At 48.3% G+C, this 16,332-nt stretch overlaps 1 protein-coding gene across 6 annotated transcripts; it reads left to right on the top strand.

The window, feature by feature from the left end:
* Positions 1–5,718: 5,718 nt before the first annotated feature.
* Positions 5,719–15,746, top strand: SPRY1 (sprouty RTK signaling antagonist 1). 6 transcript variants are annotated; one of them, XM_014266044.3, is made up of 2 exons: positions 5,719–6,612; positions 13,430–15,746. In XM_014266044.3, the coding sequence occupies exon 2, from the start codon at positions 13,485–13,487 to the stop codon at positions 14,445–14,447; it is 963 nt and encodes a 320-aa protein (XP_014121519.1). In that variant the 5' UTR covers positions 5,719–6,612; positions 13,430–13,484; the 3' UTR covers positions 14,448–15,746. The 6 variants fall into 6 exon arrangements, with proteins under 6 accessions (XP_014121519.1, XP_005485678.1, XP_005485679.1 ...); XM_005485621.4 differs by lacking the exon at positions 5,719–6,612 and adding an exon at positions 9,397–9,560; XM_005485622.4 differs by lacking the exon at positions 5,719–6,612 and adding an exon at positions 10,029–10,686.
* The last annotated feature ends 586 nt before the right edge of the window (positions 15,747–16,332 follow it).

Genomic DNA, 16,332 nt, shown 5'->3' with positions numbered 1-16,332 from the left:
AGACACTTGAGGTGCATAGAAAGGGGCAGAGGTTACTTCAGAACCAAAAAAGGTAAGACACAGATCTTCCTCTTGTGATTTTTTTCAGAAATTTAGGGTCCAGTAATGGTATCAAGAGAAATGAAGGGAATTCTGCCCCTTTTTTCAAAGAGAAGAGGAAAAGTTGAGGGAATAAAAATCTGAGGAGAAGTGGGGATTTCTAAACTCCACCAGAAAAACAATGAGATGGAGAAGAAGGAAAACCCACAGCAGCAATAACAGGAAGAGCATCTTGAAACAGCTTTGCACAAAGGTGGGCTTTATATCTTGCAGTCAGTTCTATTAGGATGTGACTTAGCCTGATTTTTTGAGAATACTCAATATCCTTAGTAAGTGCCCTATGATTTTAAGCTGGATTTATCCTGCTGGACTGTCTTGGGAGGAAGGGTCACAGCTACAGAAGTTGAGCCCAAGCTGTGCAGACTACTTTGAGACTTCTGATTTAAAAATAGGATATAGAAGTAAAGTTGTGTGTTAGCTCTGAAATTCCACTGTTCCATCAATTAAGGGACCCCTACCTGCAATGACTTTGATAGTAGAGTGTGGGTGGAAGGAAAATAATTGTGGTTGCGACTTGCTGAGCCCCTCCAGTTGTAACACACTTGTCCTAAGTGAGGGCTGGAAACAAAACTCACATCATAACCTCAGGTTTTTAATCTCTGCAGATCATAATGAACTGTTTTGAAAGGGTGGTTGGAGGGTTAAGCTAGGAAGGACAAACTGGTAGTGTAATAACATCTATATTAAAAATTAAAAAAAACCCAACCAACCAACACAGATGTAATGTATTATATAATCTCTGTTAAACTTGCTCTGGGAAACCCTCCAAGAGCCAGTGTCAGTCTCCATTTTGTACAAGTCTGTACATAACCTTTGTAAGAATTTGTGTGAAGTTGGGTGGGGAAACAGAGAAACACAAAGTGAGAACAGAATGTAGCCTGGCCAAAGCCTTTCTGCAATGGTGCAGTAAGAGCAGGGACACAGGGGGGTTTGCTCCTGCCTGGGCCTTTCCCACCAAGCCACCCCCCAGCACAGGTGCTGTCAGCCTCTCTTAGTTGCTTACAGATGCAGCATTTAATTAAATCATTGCTAATAAGTAATGGATAGAATAAGATAGGGGCTGTTTGTTCTCCAGGAGCTCGGGCACTGCCTGTCTCAGCATAGATGGTGTTCACTTACCTCCCAGCAGAGTAGCTTGGAACAGAGTGCATTCAGGCAGGGTGTTTGGATACAGGGGCAAAGCTGCTGAAAACAGAGGAATTATAATGATAAATCCCCTTGTGAAATGTGAAAGAAGCTTTTTACACTCTGCTGACAAAACATCAGCCTGACTGTATCAATCTACTGCTGAGCTCTCGTCAGCTTCTGTCCTTTCCACCTTCCTCCTTCCCTTCCCACCTTCCTCCTGTCCTAGTCAGCTCTTCTTGTGACACTTTTGGAAGTCATCTCTCTTAACAGAGGTGTTGTTGTGCTGTTTCATTCCCATTCCCTGCCAGGAAGGATTGTTTTCCTCTACACAATTCAGCAGAGCAGCTGCTGGCACTGAAAATATTGATGATGTGGAGGTGATTTGGAACATGGCAAGTTTCCTCAAACAAACAAGTAATGCAGTTACATTCATGGGCTTTGGCTGAGCTATCCTGTCATGAAATACACTGAGAAAATATTTTTTTCAGGCTTTTTAAATTTTAGTCTGAAACCTAAGTTTAAAACAGAGCTGATGGACCAACTGCTGTCTAAGCTGTCTTTAACAGGAACAGTGGGTCTGGTTTAGCTGTTCCTCAAGGAGCAGACAGGGCATAATTCCCCATTTACTGCATCTCTCACATTAACTTTGAGTCTTTATAAACACAAACTAGGATATATATGGGTATCCTAGTACCTAACAGCATGTGGAAAGAGGGATGTGATTTAGAAAATGCATGCCTTGGGCGTTCTTAGCATCTCAGCTTGGTTTTCCTGACATGATGCCTCCTTTCAACCCCTTTTTTTTTTCTTTTCCCACAGAGGTCTGACAGTAGGAATTGTCCCTTCCTGCCTTAGAAAGAACTCTTGAGCTAATTATTCTTTCTGTGTCTTCCTAAGAAGTGCTGAGCACTTTTACTTTATAGCAATTGGCACCCTGGAAAATTTAAGTCTGCAGAAGCTAATGAACCTACAGGAGTGTTTGTAATTGACTCAAAGTTGTTGTTTTTTCATGTGGCAAGTTTTAAAAAAACCAGCACATGGTTTTGAAAGGTAATTCTTGACATCAGTCCAGCTCCAAAAATGTTGTTTTCCATTTTCCTCCCATGTTTCACACTGTTGGTGTGTGATGAAATTCGAGTAGTGCTACTGCTGAGCTGCTGTGCTCTTGTAGCTTTGTGGTGAGAGATCTTTTCCATGTCTTTTCAACCATAAAAGAGTAAAAGCAAGGTGTGGTGTTGGTTTGTTTGTTTTCTCCCCTGTACAAGACCTGCAGCAAAGACTCAAAGAATATGGTAAAATATATTGAATACTGATCTTAGGTGCATAAAAGTTTAAATTTTTTGTAAGTGGGACATTTGGAGGAGAATTAGAAAAGTCATGTTGGTTTGCTATGAGAACAGAGTGGTGTGTAAGTTCTAACAGATTGATGTTTAGGTTTTGATAACTGCCCTCTGCAGAGCTGCAATGCAGCCAGGTGGTGACAGCTATTTCACTACTCTGAGAGGTATGGACATAAATAATAGCTGAGCAGTTGACCTCAATACCTGCTGGTGCTGAAGATGACCTTTCTTGAATACTCTGAGGTCTGTCTGGCCTTCCATGTAGAAAATACTAGAACCCACTGGGGAATTGTCAGGTTTTTTTGGGTTTTTTTTTGTTTGTTTGTTTAATAATCAGGGAATTACTTCAAACATTGAGTTCGGCCAGGCAGTGATGTCCACAGTTCTAAGCTAATATAAAATGTGTGTTTTCTGTTTTTCAACTGGACACACTTGTCATTCTTATCTTTATTCAGATACTTCTTTTAGGTTAGGTGATACTGCTGAAAACCTACGGAGAGATTGTTGTAGGCAACAGTGCAGTCCCTCCCTTGGGAATGCTGTGGTATTACAGTGCTGCTCCAAGAAATGTCACCTTGCAGCAGCATCACTGCAGTGTTTTAGAAGGCTAATGGGTAGGCTAATTTTGGAGGAAATTCTATTTTCTGTGTAAATTTCAAAACTACTGAACTTGGGAGACAATAGAGACAGATCCTGGCTAGGCTTTGAGATGGTTTAAACAGGGTATGTGTCAGTAATAGATGTGGTCTTGGCAGATGTAAATTCTCTGGCTTCTCAAAGACAGCATGTTTAATTGATCAGGGAAAGAAACAAGAATCACAGGAGTGGTTTCAAAGCAGAGAGTTATGGAGGGAATCTAAAAGAGGGACCACCCCCCCAACACACACAAACACAGAGTTTCTGGTGTCACAACCTCCCTGTGTTAAGTGTGTGTCTGTGCATGTCCTCCTGGGTGGGAGCCAGCAGGAGAGGCAGTGCAAGCTTTCTCCATGGCTTGTGTGGAACTAGAGCAGCCTGTCTCCCACCCCAGTGGAAGTGAGGGGGTTTTCATCAGCAATGTGACAGTATGTGCAGGGGCATGTGTGTTTTCTGTTCTTCACTGTCAAGGGTTTTCCCAGTCCTTTTTGGTGGGAGAAATCTGACCTTTTCAACCCATAGGCTCTTGATGGATATTATTTTTTACACTGTCTCCAAAATACCAAAGTCTCCTGACTTCCTCAGTCTCAAAGGGAACCAAGGTTAACTTTGATTTCCCAGGAACAGAATCTGGCCCTTGACACTGAATATTCTTTGGCAGGTCGTTGTTACTACGGAGCAAAATTCCAAGATGTGACTGGCAAGCTCTTCCAGAATACAACAAACCCCATCAAACATGCAGGGGGTCTCTTGGCACTTTATACTTGAGTTGCCAAATGCAGAATCTGTCAGAGAAGTAAGACCCAGAAAATGGGAAAAGGATGAAAAAATAGAGGTTAATAGCAAATTATATTTTATCACTCTCTCGTTGGGATGTGGGAAAGTGACATCACTGTAGTCTTGTAGATTTGTGGCAAGAGATTTCAGCAATAGAAGAGTAAAAGAAAGGTGGGGGCTGTTTATTTGGTTTTTTTCCCTGAGAAGTTAAAATCTGTAAATATTGAAGTGAATGATGCTGTGGCCAGAATCCTATGTGAATCCTGTGACATGTTCCTTTTCTTGTAGCCGGTTTCTGGTGAGAAAGCAGTGACAGCTTCTGAGCTATCTGAGAACTGGCTCTCCAGAAACACATTTTCTTTAGCACCATTTGGTACCACACAAGTGTATGAAGGCTCAGAGGAAGAAGTTGCCATGAAAAAAATTGCCTGTTGCAAACTTCCCTTCAAGAGATCTAGGGAAGAACTTCCTTGCTGTTTGCATTTGCCTGTTAAAATCTCTCTGAAATGCCTTTCAGTGGTAAAGCAGAACCAAGAACATGACACAGACGTGAGGCTACTGCGTCCCCACAGAAGCTGCTGCAGCCACGGAGGGAACCTAAACTTTGGTTGTTGACACACTGTTCTCGAGAGCGACAGGAGAGATTGTGTTCATTAGGCCAACCCCATCATTCTTGCTAAAAGCAGGCTCAGGTTTCCATGTATATTTTCAAATCAAATTAGAAACGCTGCTCCCGAGACCTCCTTCAGCTGACAGTGACGGATTGCACAACCTGATAAACAGGAGGCATTCCTGGAGCTGTGCTAACACCCCAGTCGCCACAAGTGCTGAGATAATAAAAACATGCACAGAGCCATGGATTTAAATTAGCAGAGAGCTTCTCCTCTTCCCCCAGTGAAGCAGCCCACTCCTGGGGTGAGGCCACTTCTCCAGCAGAAATGGGAAAGGTTTGTGTCTGTGCAAGGAATTGTGTCCCAGTGCAATGGCAAAGGCAGTTTGCTCAGTGCTAGGACAGGAGATGAGGACTTGTAGATAATTTACGGTAGATGAGAGTAAGTTATTATTGGTATTCAGTAATAATGGCAATTTTACTTTTTCACAAAACTGTTTATACAGATGAAGATGGAGTCATATTAGCTGAAATAGTTAACAATTAATACAAAGTAAGGAAGATATGGTCAGTAGCTTAGATTATCTTGTGCACATGCAGGCAACCCGTGTGGCAGCTACACATGAAGGCTAGAGAGGCAGTTCTCCGAGGAAGATTAAACTTGATCAGGAAACAGTAACTCTGGGTACCCGAAGGAGAGGTGTAGAGGTACCAAGTTGCCTGTATGTCAAAGGAGTGGTGGAAAATGAAGAGACTTGCTGTGGCCTACCCTTAGGAGAGTGAAGTTTTGCCTGTGGTTACCCAAGGAAAATTACTGCTTTCTTTGATACAGTGCAGAAGATGGGGAAGGGCAAGTGTGTTCTCAGATTTTCAGCCTATTTTACAGACTTTGGCATTTTCCTCCTGTTTAATTTGGGCACACACTAAACCCCTCTCTCTGCAGCATTTCCCCCGTGCTTTGATTCCACATTCAAATGTTCATGAGGCAGGTTCACGTCGAGGTTCGTCCTTTTGTTGTTGGAGGTTTGCCTGGCTGCTGCCTTTTACTGTCTCCTCTGCCTCTAAGAAAAACTGATGTTATCTCCTGAAGTGAAAACTACAGGTTCTATTTGTAACTGAGGATTTCCTGTGTGCCTTTCCCCAGCCCCAGCAGTGACGGCAAGAGGCAGCGGCGCACGCGGGCTGTGCATCTTCAGAGAGCTTTGAGAACAGCCCCTGCACAGGAGCTGAAGAAATCCCCAGCCACCCGTGCCTTTGATCTCAGATAAAGGTCAACCTGTCTGCTAGAAAGTGTGATGGGAAACGCTGCCACATCAGCCTTCGCTTTCTCTTCCTTACGCTGAAGTGATTCACTGTACGTGTCAGGGTATGCCTTCACCACAGCACTCATGGTGTTTGGCTCCTGGGAGCAGCTCTGTTTATCTCATGCACCAGCTTAAGCCAGGGCCAGCAAGATTTCATGAGAGCTGCTGAGAAACTGCCCACAGCACTTGTTATTACAGCAGTGTTCCATAGCCTGTTGTTGGTTTGTTGGAGAGTTTTTAAATCATGAAATCATTTAGGTTGGAAAAAAATCTTTAAGGTCATTGAGTCCAGCCATCAACCCAGTGTCACCAATAGACCAGTCCCTAAGTGCCACATCTACACAACTTTTAAATCCTTCCAGGGCTGGTGACTCAGCCAGCTCCCTGAGCAGCCTGTTCCAGTGCCTTCAGTGAAGAGTTTTTTCCTGCTCCTCAATCTAAATCTCCACTGGTGCAACTTGAGGCCATTTCCTCTTGCCTTGTAGTATATATATAGGCCTAGTGTTGTGTTAAAAAATTAGTTATGCTGCTCTTGTCCCAACAAGCATTCAGAGTTTCTGAGACTGTTCAAGCACTGACAACTACAAAGTTCCACCTGACCCAAACTCAAAGCTGCTGACACACAAAGCTTTTGGAGCAGGTTCCAGTTGGTTCTCCTGATGCCATCTCTGCAAGATCATCACTGGTGAGGGAAGTAACTGACCTACGCATGCTACAGGTAAGACTGGCACAACAATTTGGTTCATAATTTTGTTATACATGCTAATGGAGGGGGTGTTTAGTTGCCTTTGAATTCCTCTGTAACCTTAGAAATGTTGTTGCAGCTGTGAAGATTTGTTATGAAGTGACAAGTAACATGTATAAAGGGAAGCACTTCCTCTGCTGAGTCTCCTCAAAGCCATGTTGGCTTTGTGACTGGGGCTGAGTGTGTCTTCCTTCCTGCTGGGATTTGTGCCTTAGCAAGGCTAAGTGATGCTGCTTAGGGAGCAAAAGAATAATATTTCCAGGTGGGATCCATGGAAATAGTTGTTACTGATGGTGGGAGGATCACAGTTTATCCAGTGCATCTTTACAAAGGTCACTTAAGTCACCTAGAGATAAAAGTTGCTTCTAGGTGTGGATTAGGAAGAAAACCAAACAAAAACCTAAGCAAGGATTGTGGTTTTGATCTGTCCAGTGCACCTTCTGGCACTCGGGCTGCCATGAGGGAGAAGTAGCATGTGACTGCAGAAGGTGGGGATTATCTCCAGTACCTGATCCTCAAAGTGAAAGTGGAAACAGGGGTTGGATGACTGCTCTGGGCCATCATTCAGTCTCTTGAACCCCATTCCAGACAGGTTTTTCTGAAGGATTTACTTCAGGCACACAGGGCTGGTCTCTATTGACTTGGTGTCAGCTGAGCCACCTGTAGATGACGGTTTGGAGATAGAAAATAACTTGGTTGCATCAGATTCCTGCCTGAGCATCAATCCTCAAATTAAGGCCATGCCAGGATGTAGCCATAGGTGCCAGTTCATTCTCCAGAATGTAGCTCTCCTTTTTCTAATCAGAACTTCTCATTGCTATAATTTCCAGGATTAATCTAGTGAGATAGACTTCTGTGAGATGCAGGAATGTTTGCTTGAGCCTGTGGAGAGCCTTTGGATATCGCTGGAGGGTTTTTCCTTCTTTCCATGAAGTATTAACTCAGGTGCCAGGTGATAGTGAACACCTGCCAGTACTCTTGGTTATTTGACTGACCCATTTAAGCCTGGTATTATGTTTCTAAAATCAAGCTCTCACACTTGGCATAGATGTTTTTAAGGTGGTCCTGGCTTAGAGATGTGAAAGGAGAGGTGTTGAGTTGTTTTTAGGGTTGTATCCTAGAAAAAACGTATATGAACTTTTGTGAGAACAGAGCCCTGCTACTTCCAAAGGCTCCAAGATGAACTCACACCACTAAGAGTACTCTGCAGGAGTAGTGTTTTTTTTAAATTTTCTTAGTCATTTTGGTTCTTCAGTTGGATTTTTTTTTCTCTTCATAGGTTTTTGTAACTCTTATAGGTTCCAAAGTTTTCAGATGGATTTCACTGAAAATGATTTTGTACTTTGTGCTCAAGGTGTGCCTGAGAATGCTTTTGGTGAACAACCACGCTTTCTAAATCCCACAGCAATATTAATACTGATTTGGTGTACTTTCATTCCACACCAAGGATTTTTATGCCATTGTTTGTCCTTTGAGCCTCTCTCATTGGAGAATGGTATTTATGGTTTGTCTGTATCAGCAGTCTGTTAATTACAAACTCAGAAGTATTAGGAGTCATACTGTCACTAGTACTATATTCTAGTATTCAGTATAGAACCTCTAATGCATGGAAATTTTATTTCATAGAGAGATAGGTGATTCAGATAAAGGTTGTGCATAATGATGGAAATTTTAAAAATGCAGTTTAGGTGATTTTTTTCCAAACTTAGTAAAGTTTAATGGAAAACAACTCTGCTACATCCCACGAGCGTGAGCTGGGTGCACAGACTGTCACCGAGTGCCCCCTTTGTGGTACAATCCTGTTTGTAGGGATTGTTTGCCTTTGGATGTATGTTCCTGCTAAGCAGCTCCACATATCCTTAGCACATACTTCTTTTCTTTGGGGCAAAAGGTGGGAGAATGGTTTTTTTTCTGAAAGAGATTGCTAGTGTCTTTCAGATAAACTTAAGGTGTTCAGCCAAGTACTGGAAGCCTCAACTATTCCAATACTTTACATGTTGTTATGAAATAATTCTCAGAATTTGAATGTGCTTTACATTATTTTCCCATGTTCTTTTGGTGGCCTGTTTAAATACTCCACTCAATGAGAAAAACCAAACCAAACCCCCAAAACTCACATGCCAAAGGTAATATCTAGCCATAAAACTACTGGCTTGGAAAGCATCCCTGTATCTCTTTGGCACCATGGCAGAGATGCAGTGGTGAGCTTTGGGAACGATGGCAAGAGCCGCTTCCTATCTCATGGCAGGATGACAAGAGGGAACGCTCTTCTCGGGTCCTCAGCTGCCTCTGCAATAGTCAGAAAGAAGCAGAAAATATCTTGTGAATATAAACCAAGGGCTGTTCCACCTGGCTTGAAGGGCGCTGACAGTAAAACACAGTCAGGAATCTCTCTGTAACGCTGTCAGACAGAGGAGCGTGGCAGAACTTCAGCCCTTGAGCAGAGCCCAGTGCCCGGCGGGGCCGCGGCAGCTCCATGAGCGCAGGCGGGGGCAGCTCCGAGCTGCGCCCGGCCGAGCCCCCGGGGCGCTCCCTCTGCCGGCGGGGCCTCGGGGCCGGGAGGAGCCGCGGCTGCGGGACAGCGCGGGCCCGGGGCCGCAGAGAGGCAGGTCCTCCCTCCTTCCCTCCTTCATTCCCTCCCGCCCTCCTTCCTTCCCCGGCGGCCCGCGGGAGCGGCGGTGCCCGCGCGGGAGCGGCTCCCGGCGGGAGGGCGGGGAATCCACGCCGGGATTTCGGAGGCACACTGACATCAGGGGGGCGCGGCCGGCGGCGGGCGGGGGCTGCGCGCTGAAAGGCGGCGAGGCGCGGCCCGAGTCACTCCGGAACGGCGGCGGGGCAGCGCGGAGCGGCTGCCGGCACTGCCCGGGCTGGATCCGCGCCGCCAATGTGCCGCGGGAGGCGGGCGCTCACCCCGGCCCTAGGTAAGCCCGGGCGGCGCTCGCCGCGCCGCGCACCCACCTCCCGCCGGGTCAGGTGCGGGCGGGCGGCCGGGGCTCCCCGCGCCGCGCTGGGGGCGGCCGCGCTGCGAGGCGTGCGGGAGGTGCGGGCGAGCCGCGCTCGCTGCTCCGCGGGGCACCGGGCGGGAGAGCCGGGCCTCGGCTCCCCGGGCCGGCAGCGCTGAGCTGGGCGCGATTCGCTGCTCGCAGAGAAGCTCCGGCTCGGTACTCGCCCGTCTCGCCCGGCGCGGGGTCTCCGGCGCGTCGGAGCTTTGCGCGACCCTCTCGAGCCTGCGGAGACCTCGGTGCCAGACTGCGGCGTGCGGGGTCGCCTCTCCCCGCCGCGTCCTGCCCCTGCCCCGAGCCTGTCACTCGGCCCCCGGCAGCGACAGCCAGCACATGGCTGTGTGCGGGGAGCTCGCAGGGCCAGTGCATTGCGCTGCCTCTGGCTTCGTTCGCAGTTCGCTGAGCTCTGCCTGGAAAGCCAGAGCCGCTTCTTGATCGCTTTAAAAAGAAAATTAAAAATCAAAACGAAAAAGAAAAAACCCAACCCAGTCTTTCGCACCAGAGGTTGTGGTTGCACTTTGCCAGACGGGACTTGCGGCAAGGACCATGCGGTGAAGCCGAGCGCCGGAGCGGGACCGCAGCGCTGCACTCTGCGATCGCAAAGGGAAATAACAAACAGCCGGAGCGGGAGCCGCGCACCCGCCGCCTCTTCCCGGAGACCTGCATCGCAACAAGCCCCGCTGCCTGCCGCAGCCTGCAGCCGCCTGAGGCTCGTTCCACACACTCCGCTTTGCAGGAAGGGCTGGATTTGCTCCCCCTCGCCTCCGGACCGAGAGAGCTGCGGCCGAAGGAGAGCGCCGCTTCCACGGGCGGCCGGGGCCGCTGCATGCTGAGCCCCGGGAGAGGGGAGCTGCGGTGGGCAGGAGAGCGGGGCTTTTCTCCGCTGGCCCAGTAGGACCTGGAGATCGGCGAGCGAGGGCTGTGCGGGGACGAGGAGCGCAGCCCGCCGGCCTTCCCCGCCCCGGGGGCCGGGAGAGCGAGGAGCCGAGGCCCCGCCGCCCCCCGCCCGCTGGATTTGCCGTTCCCGACGGCTCCCTGCACATCAGTAAGTTGGGACCCGCCGTGCGCTCACAGCGGGGCCGGCGCTGCCGCAGCCAGCAGGTGCCGCGGGGCGCTGCGGCGCCCGCCCGGTGAGGGGCGGCCCCGACCACCCTCCCACCGTCCCCCTCCCGGAACGGAGGCACCGTGCTGCTGCGGGAAGGCTTGCTAGGGACCGTGGCCGGCTGCGAACGCGCAGAACGTCAAAAACACCCCCAAGCGCTTCTCGCAGGTGGGGGCTGGAGGGGCTCAGGCGGGGGTGCCGAGGCGCAGCGCGGGGAAACCCCGGGGCTGAGCGGCCGCTCGGCTGCCGCTTTAAGCGCCAGGTAATCTGCCCTCCCGAGGCAGGGACGGGCTAAGATCTGCCTTCCCCTGAGGAAGAGAGAGAGAAGGAGGGAAAGGAAGGGGAAAAAAAAGCCTGTGTTTTCATTCATAACTTTTTTTTTCTTCCCCTTTTCCCCTCCTCTTCCTTCCTCTCCGTCAGCGCCGTGATCCGCTCCGCTCCGCTCGGGGCGCAGAGGGCGCCGCGCCGCCGCCGCCCGCCCGGGGCTGCGGGGAGCGGGGCGGAGCAGGGCGGGCCGGGGGGGCTGGCGGCGTGTCCGAGCGGGTGTGGAGAAGGGGAGGGAAGCGGGATCCCACCCCCGAGGTGCGGGGAGGGAGTGCAGCCCCGGGTGCAGAACCGTGAGGGCTCTCGCCGCCTGCGCCGTACGTTATTTTATTATTTTGCTGTACTCGTTTTTATTTCATTGTCCGGGGGGGAAGCAGTTTACGAGCGATCTGCGCGGGGGTGGAGGTGGCTGGTTCAACTCTCGCCCCGGTCTGCAGCTGGGCTTGTCAGTCTGCGCCGCGTTGATGTTGCGCTTTCCCCCCAAAGATGGCACTGGATGTCTTTTGCATTTTCTTGGGATATTGTTTTTCATCCCCTAGGGAGCCCAGCTCCTGGCTGCTACAGCTGTAAATCTTTCCCTTTTCGCATTCATTCACCCTTGGTCTGTTGTGGATTTGTATTCAGTGCTCGTGAGGAAGGCTGCTTCTTGTGTGGGGTAGGAGGAAATTCTTTGCTGGAGAGTGGCGAGGCACTGGCCCAGGAAAAAACTGTGAATGCACCGTCCCTGGAAGTGTCCAAGGCCAGGTCGAATGGAGCTCTGAGCCACCTGGTCTAGTGGAAGGTGTCCCTGCCCATGGCAGGGGCTTTGGGACTGCAGAGTCTTTTAGGTCCCTTCCAACCAAGCCATCCTGTGATTCTGTTCTGTGAATTAGAAGCGAGAGTGTTTGGTTTTCTGTTTAATCTGGTGACCACAAAGCCCACACAGGTGATGTTAGATGTAAAATGAAATCTTTGACTACTGGATGAGGACAAAGATGTTGTGTCAAGGCAGACGCTGTCACTTTCTGCTCATGGTGACTGCCTGCTAGAAGAAACATTTCCTCCTCTTGTTCTTCCTGTGCTTCCACACCACGGTGCCTTTTACTGTCTGGAGTGGGGAACAGCTCCATGCTGGCGGTGGTCTGGGTACACAGGACACCCTCGTGGCATTATTGGATGAGGTTTTGAAATGCGTGATAGCACTCACCTTTCTCTGCTTTCAGGTAAACACATCCCGAGGGGTTGTGAAAAGGGACTTTTCCTCTGGCTGACAGTAAAGAAAAGCAGTTTGTTGTCTTGGTTCCCTGCATAAATGTGGCACTTAAATACTCAGCTACATTTTTGTGTAGGTGCAGAACTGTCACTGCAGTTTTCTCAGTGTTGCAACCTTCGAGTCTCTCACTAGGCAGGATGGAAAGGGATGGAAATATGTAACATCTCAACTATTTTCCTACTATTTAAAAGATAGACGAGCAGATGTTCTGTTTATTTGAGAAGCTTTTAATCTCTCTTTTGAAAATGGGTTTGTTCTTTGTTTGTGTTTTGAGGTTCTTGTTGAGGGGTTCTTATCTGCTCTTAACGTTCTCATGAACGCTCAGGTACTTTTTGTTTGACACCTAGTTCATCTAAGCCTTTTCTAGCCCATTCTTCTTTCACACTCCGGCCTGTGGTCAGGAAATATTTGAAAACAGGCTGTTTGCACCCTTGCTTTAATTTTATAAAGGAGCATATTAGATGTGTAGGCTGAGTTACTTTCTCACAGAAAATGTCTTGGCCACTTGACAGCACTTAGTTCAGGACTCTGTAATGCACATACGTCACTTGAAGAGGGAGACTTTCCAAATGCACTAGGAAGCAAATCTGTGGAGCCTTCTGATGCTGCACATTCAGGGAGAAGAGTGAGAACTGGGCTCGTTCCTCACTCTGCCATTCGGAACAGGAACATGACCGAAGTGGCGTTCTTGGCTGTTTCCAGCTCAGTGTCAGGGGCATTCGGAATTGCTGTTGCTAGAGACAGATGCTGAGTTCAGTAGCAAGGGAGAGGCACTTCCCATGGCTTGCCAAGAAAGCATACAAGTTAATACTGGATTTTTATTTTTTAAATTTTTTTTTAAAATGGCATGGGGTCTCCTTTGCATTCCTGATCCATGATGCCATACCCAGACTCTCCCCATTGCTGGACTTTGGCCAGATCCTCAGCACTGCTGTAATCCCCTGCTGAAAGTGATCAGTACCAGGTGGCTGGGGCAGTTTGGGCTTTGCCAGATCATTTCTGTTTTCAGAAAGTATCCGGTGCTTTATCCCTCCGCTGCCCTTGATCTCGAGTGTGTATATGTACACACGCAGTGTTTATTTACACCTTCTGTCTCCTTCCTTATTTCAGGATTTCAGATGCATGCCAGGTTCCCGCTGAATGCCAGCAGCAGAGATCACTACAGATGGAGCCCCAAAGTCAGCACGGCAGCGGCGGCTCCCTGGTGGTGATTCAGCAGCCCTCCCTGGACAGCCGGCAGCGCTTGGACTATGACAGGGACGGCCAGCCCGCCACCATCTTGTCACTGGACCAGATCAAGGCCATCAGGGGCAGCAACGAATACACCGAGGGGCCGTCGGTGGTGAAGAAGCCGGCTCCGCGGACGGCGCCGAGGCAGGAGAAGCACGAGAGGACTCACGAGATTATACCGATAAATGTGAATAACAACTACGAGCACAGGCCCGGCCAGGCGGGGCACGCGGCCCACCCGCAGAACGCCCGGGCTCCCGTGCTGAGCCGCTCCACCAGCACGGGCAGCGCGGCCAGCTCCGGCAGCAACAGCAGCGCCTCCTCGGAGCAAGGGCTGCTGGGGCGCTCGCCGCCCTCCCGGCCGGGCTCCGGCCACAGACCCGAGCGGACGATCCGGGCGCAGCCCAAGCAGGCGGCGCTGATCGTGGACGATCTGAAGGGGCCTCTGAAAGAGGACCTGACGCAGCACAAGTTCATCTGCGAGCGGTGCGGGAAGTGCAAGTGCGGGGAGTGCACGGCGCCGCGGGCCCTGCCCTCCTGCCTGGCCTGCAACCGGCAGTGCCTGTGCTCGGCCGAGAGCATGGTGGAGTACGGCACCTGCATGTGCCTGGTCAAAGGCATCTTCTACCACTGTTCCAACGACGATGAAGGGGACTCGTACGCGGATAATCCCTGCTCCTGCTCCCAGGCACACTGCTGTTCTAGGTACCTGTGCATGGGAGCCATGTCCTTGTTCCTGCCTTGCTTGCTCTGCTACCCTCCGGCCAAAGGATGCCTAAAACTCTGCCGGGGCTGCTACGACCGCGTCAATCGTCCGGGCTGCCGGTGCAAGAACTCCAACACGGTCTATTGTAAACTGGAGAGCTGCCCCTCCCGGGGTCAGGGCAAGCCCTCATGATTTTGGGAGGGAGGTTTACTTCCCCCAACTTCAGTTTTTCAGGTTGTAGCTCATTTTTTTTCCCTCTCCCCATCTTTTCTTCTTCCCCCCTCCTCTCCCATTTTGGGAGGACTGTTGCTTTCTTTTCCTTTCTGTCTGCCCAACTCCAGACATATGAGCTCTTCCCCTTGCATCTTTGCTCTCCTCCTCCTGCTGACTTGGCTGAGTGTGGAGCGTTTCACGCAGTCACTGCTGCTCTTTGGTAAGTGTGGACCTGGGATCTGCACCTGCCGCTCCTTCGGGCAGGGTCTTTGAGTTTGTAACTGAACCACTCCTGAAAGAGACAGTGAGGGCTCACTGGGCTCTTGAAGCTTCTTGCTCTGTGAATATCTTCCCAAAGATGGTTTTTTTTTTGTTCTCAGCAAGTTATGGTTTTTTTCTCCTTAACCTCCTGGGTGCCAAGGAAGAATAACTTTCAGTCCTGAGTGAGCTGGATTGTGAAATAACTTTTTGTGTGTGTTCTTTCTGGAGAGGGATGTAAAATAAAGGCTTCACCAAATGAAAGGCCTGACTCTTCTATAAGCAGCCTGCTTCTTTTTGCATCTTTTTTTTTTCCCCCTCTCTCTTTTTCTCTTAACTTTTGGAATATTCTCAGACCTGAGAATTGTCCAGCCTTTTTTTTTTCTTTTTTTTTTTCTTTTTTTTTTTTTTTTTTTTTATATTTTCAGTGTAACTTCAGTTTTTGCTACACTATGTAGATCTTCACATTGGAGACATTGTGGCTGCAACATACTCATTTGTTTCTTCTGCTGTCCAGTCTTTGAAGGATATTGCTTACTCCACCCTCCTAATCCAGTTTTTATAGTCTGTCAGTATCAGTTGATATTAAAGTTGGTGGTGTTCATATATCCAAACAGCCTTCAGGTGTCATTGAGTCACCTAAATGTTCTTGAATCCTTCAAGTCTCTTGTGATCCTTTGGCTTAGTGAGTTTAGCTCTGCTCTGTACTTTATAATTTTATTCTGTCCCTGTTTTATTGCCTTAGCCACAAATTGTGGTCCTTTTTTGTATATTTTATGTATAAAACACAAAGTTGAATCCCAACTATTTTTAAGACAAAAGTCTGTTAAAACTTTTTTTATTGTAAAGAATATTTATTATGTGAATCTCTATTATTTTATGATATTTATTGCAAAAGACTTCGAAAATGTACTCATGTCTGAATATAACAAAATATCAATACTTAACGAAATAAGGATGACACGAAGAAAGTACATATGTTAACTATAATGCAGAAAATATATTAATTAATGAAAATGCCTCTGGAGTTCTTTTGTTACAATGATAGGTTGTGAGCTACCTGTGTGTATTGCTGGGCTCTTCCTCCTCCTTCAGGTCTGTCGGGTGACAAACAACCTCCTATTGATACTTCAAAGCCACTAGTCTGTGCTCTAGTTTAGTGTACCTAATTTTAAGTTTAAGCCAACTATGTATCAAATAAGGGATGTTTAATACAATTGAATCTGTGTTGTGCTTAACAGTGCCAAGAAATAGAGGCTCTATTTATTTACCAAAGCATTTGGAAATACATTTGTGGAGGAGGAAACCACAACTTCCAAGTTGGTTTCTTTTTTGGTGTTTGGTTTGTTTTGTTTTTTTGGTTTTTTTTTAAGGAATACCACATTAACATGCAAAGCCATTTTAAATTTTCCTATATAGAACTTCCTGGCTGGTTAAATTGTGCAGCAGTGGAAGAAATTAATCTCCCCACCTCAATTCTAAATAAAAATCTTGGAGCCAGGATGAAAAATAGTGATTGTGTTGCTGTAGTTTGGTAGCTTTGAAATCTGGGAATGTGTGTGTGTTTGGGCCTACGTCTGTGACTTATTTGGTTCTTTTCCCATAC

This window comes from Zonotrichia albicollis, chromosome 5 (genome assembly GCF_047830755.1).
Source record: "Zonotrichia albicollis isolate bZonAlb1 chromosome 5, bZonAlb1.hap1, whole genome shotgun sequence".
NCBI classification, from domain to species: domain Eukaryota; kingdom Metazoa; phylum Chordata; class Aves; order Passeriformes; family Passerellidae; genus Zonotrichia; species Zonotrichia albicollis.
Note: the sequence above shows the minus strand (reverse complement) of the source record. Positions and strands in the feature narration are given on the sequence as shown.

What these genes read in the sequence shown, in the direction of transcription:
- SPRY1 (XM_005485620.4), top strand. Translation starts at nt 13,064, where the DNA reads ATGCTGAGTTCAGTAGCAAGGGAGAGGCACTTCCCATGGCTTGCCAAG. An exon ending in CTTGCCAAGAAAGCATACAA is followed by an intron (nt 13,123 to 13,429) that starts GTTAATACTGGA and finishes TCCTTATTTCAG; the next exon opens with GATTTCAGATGCATGCCAGG.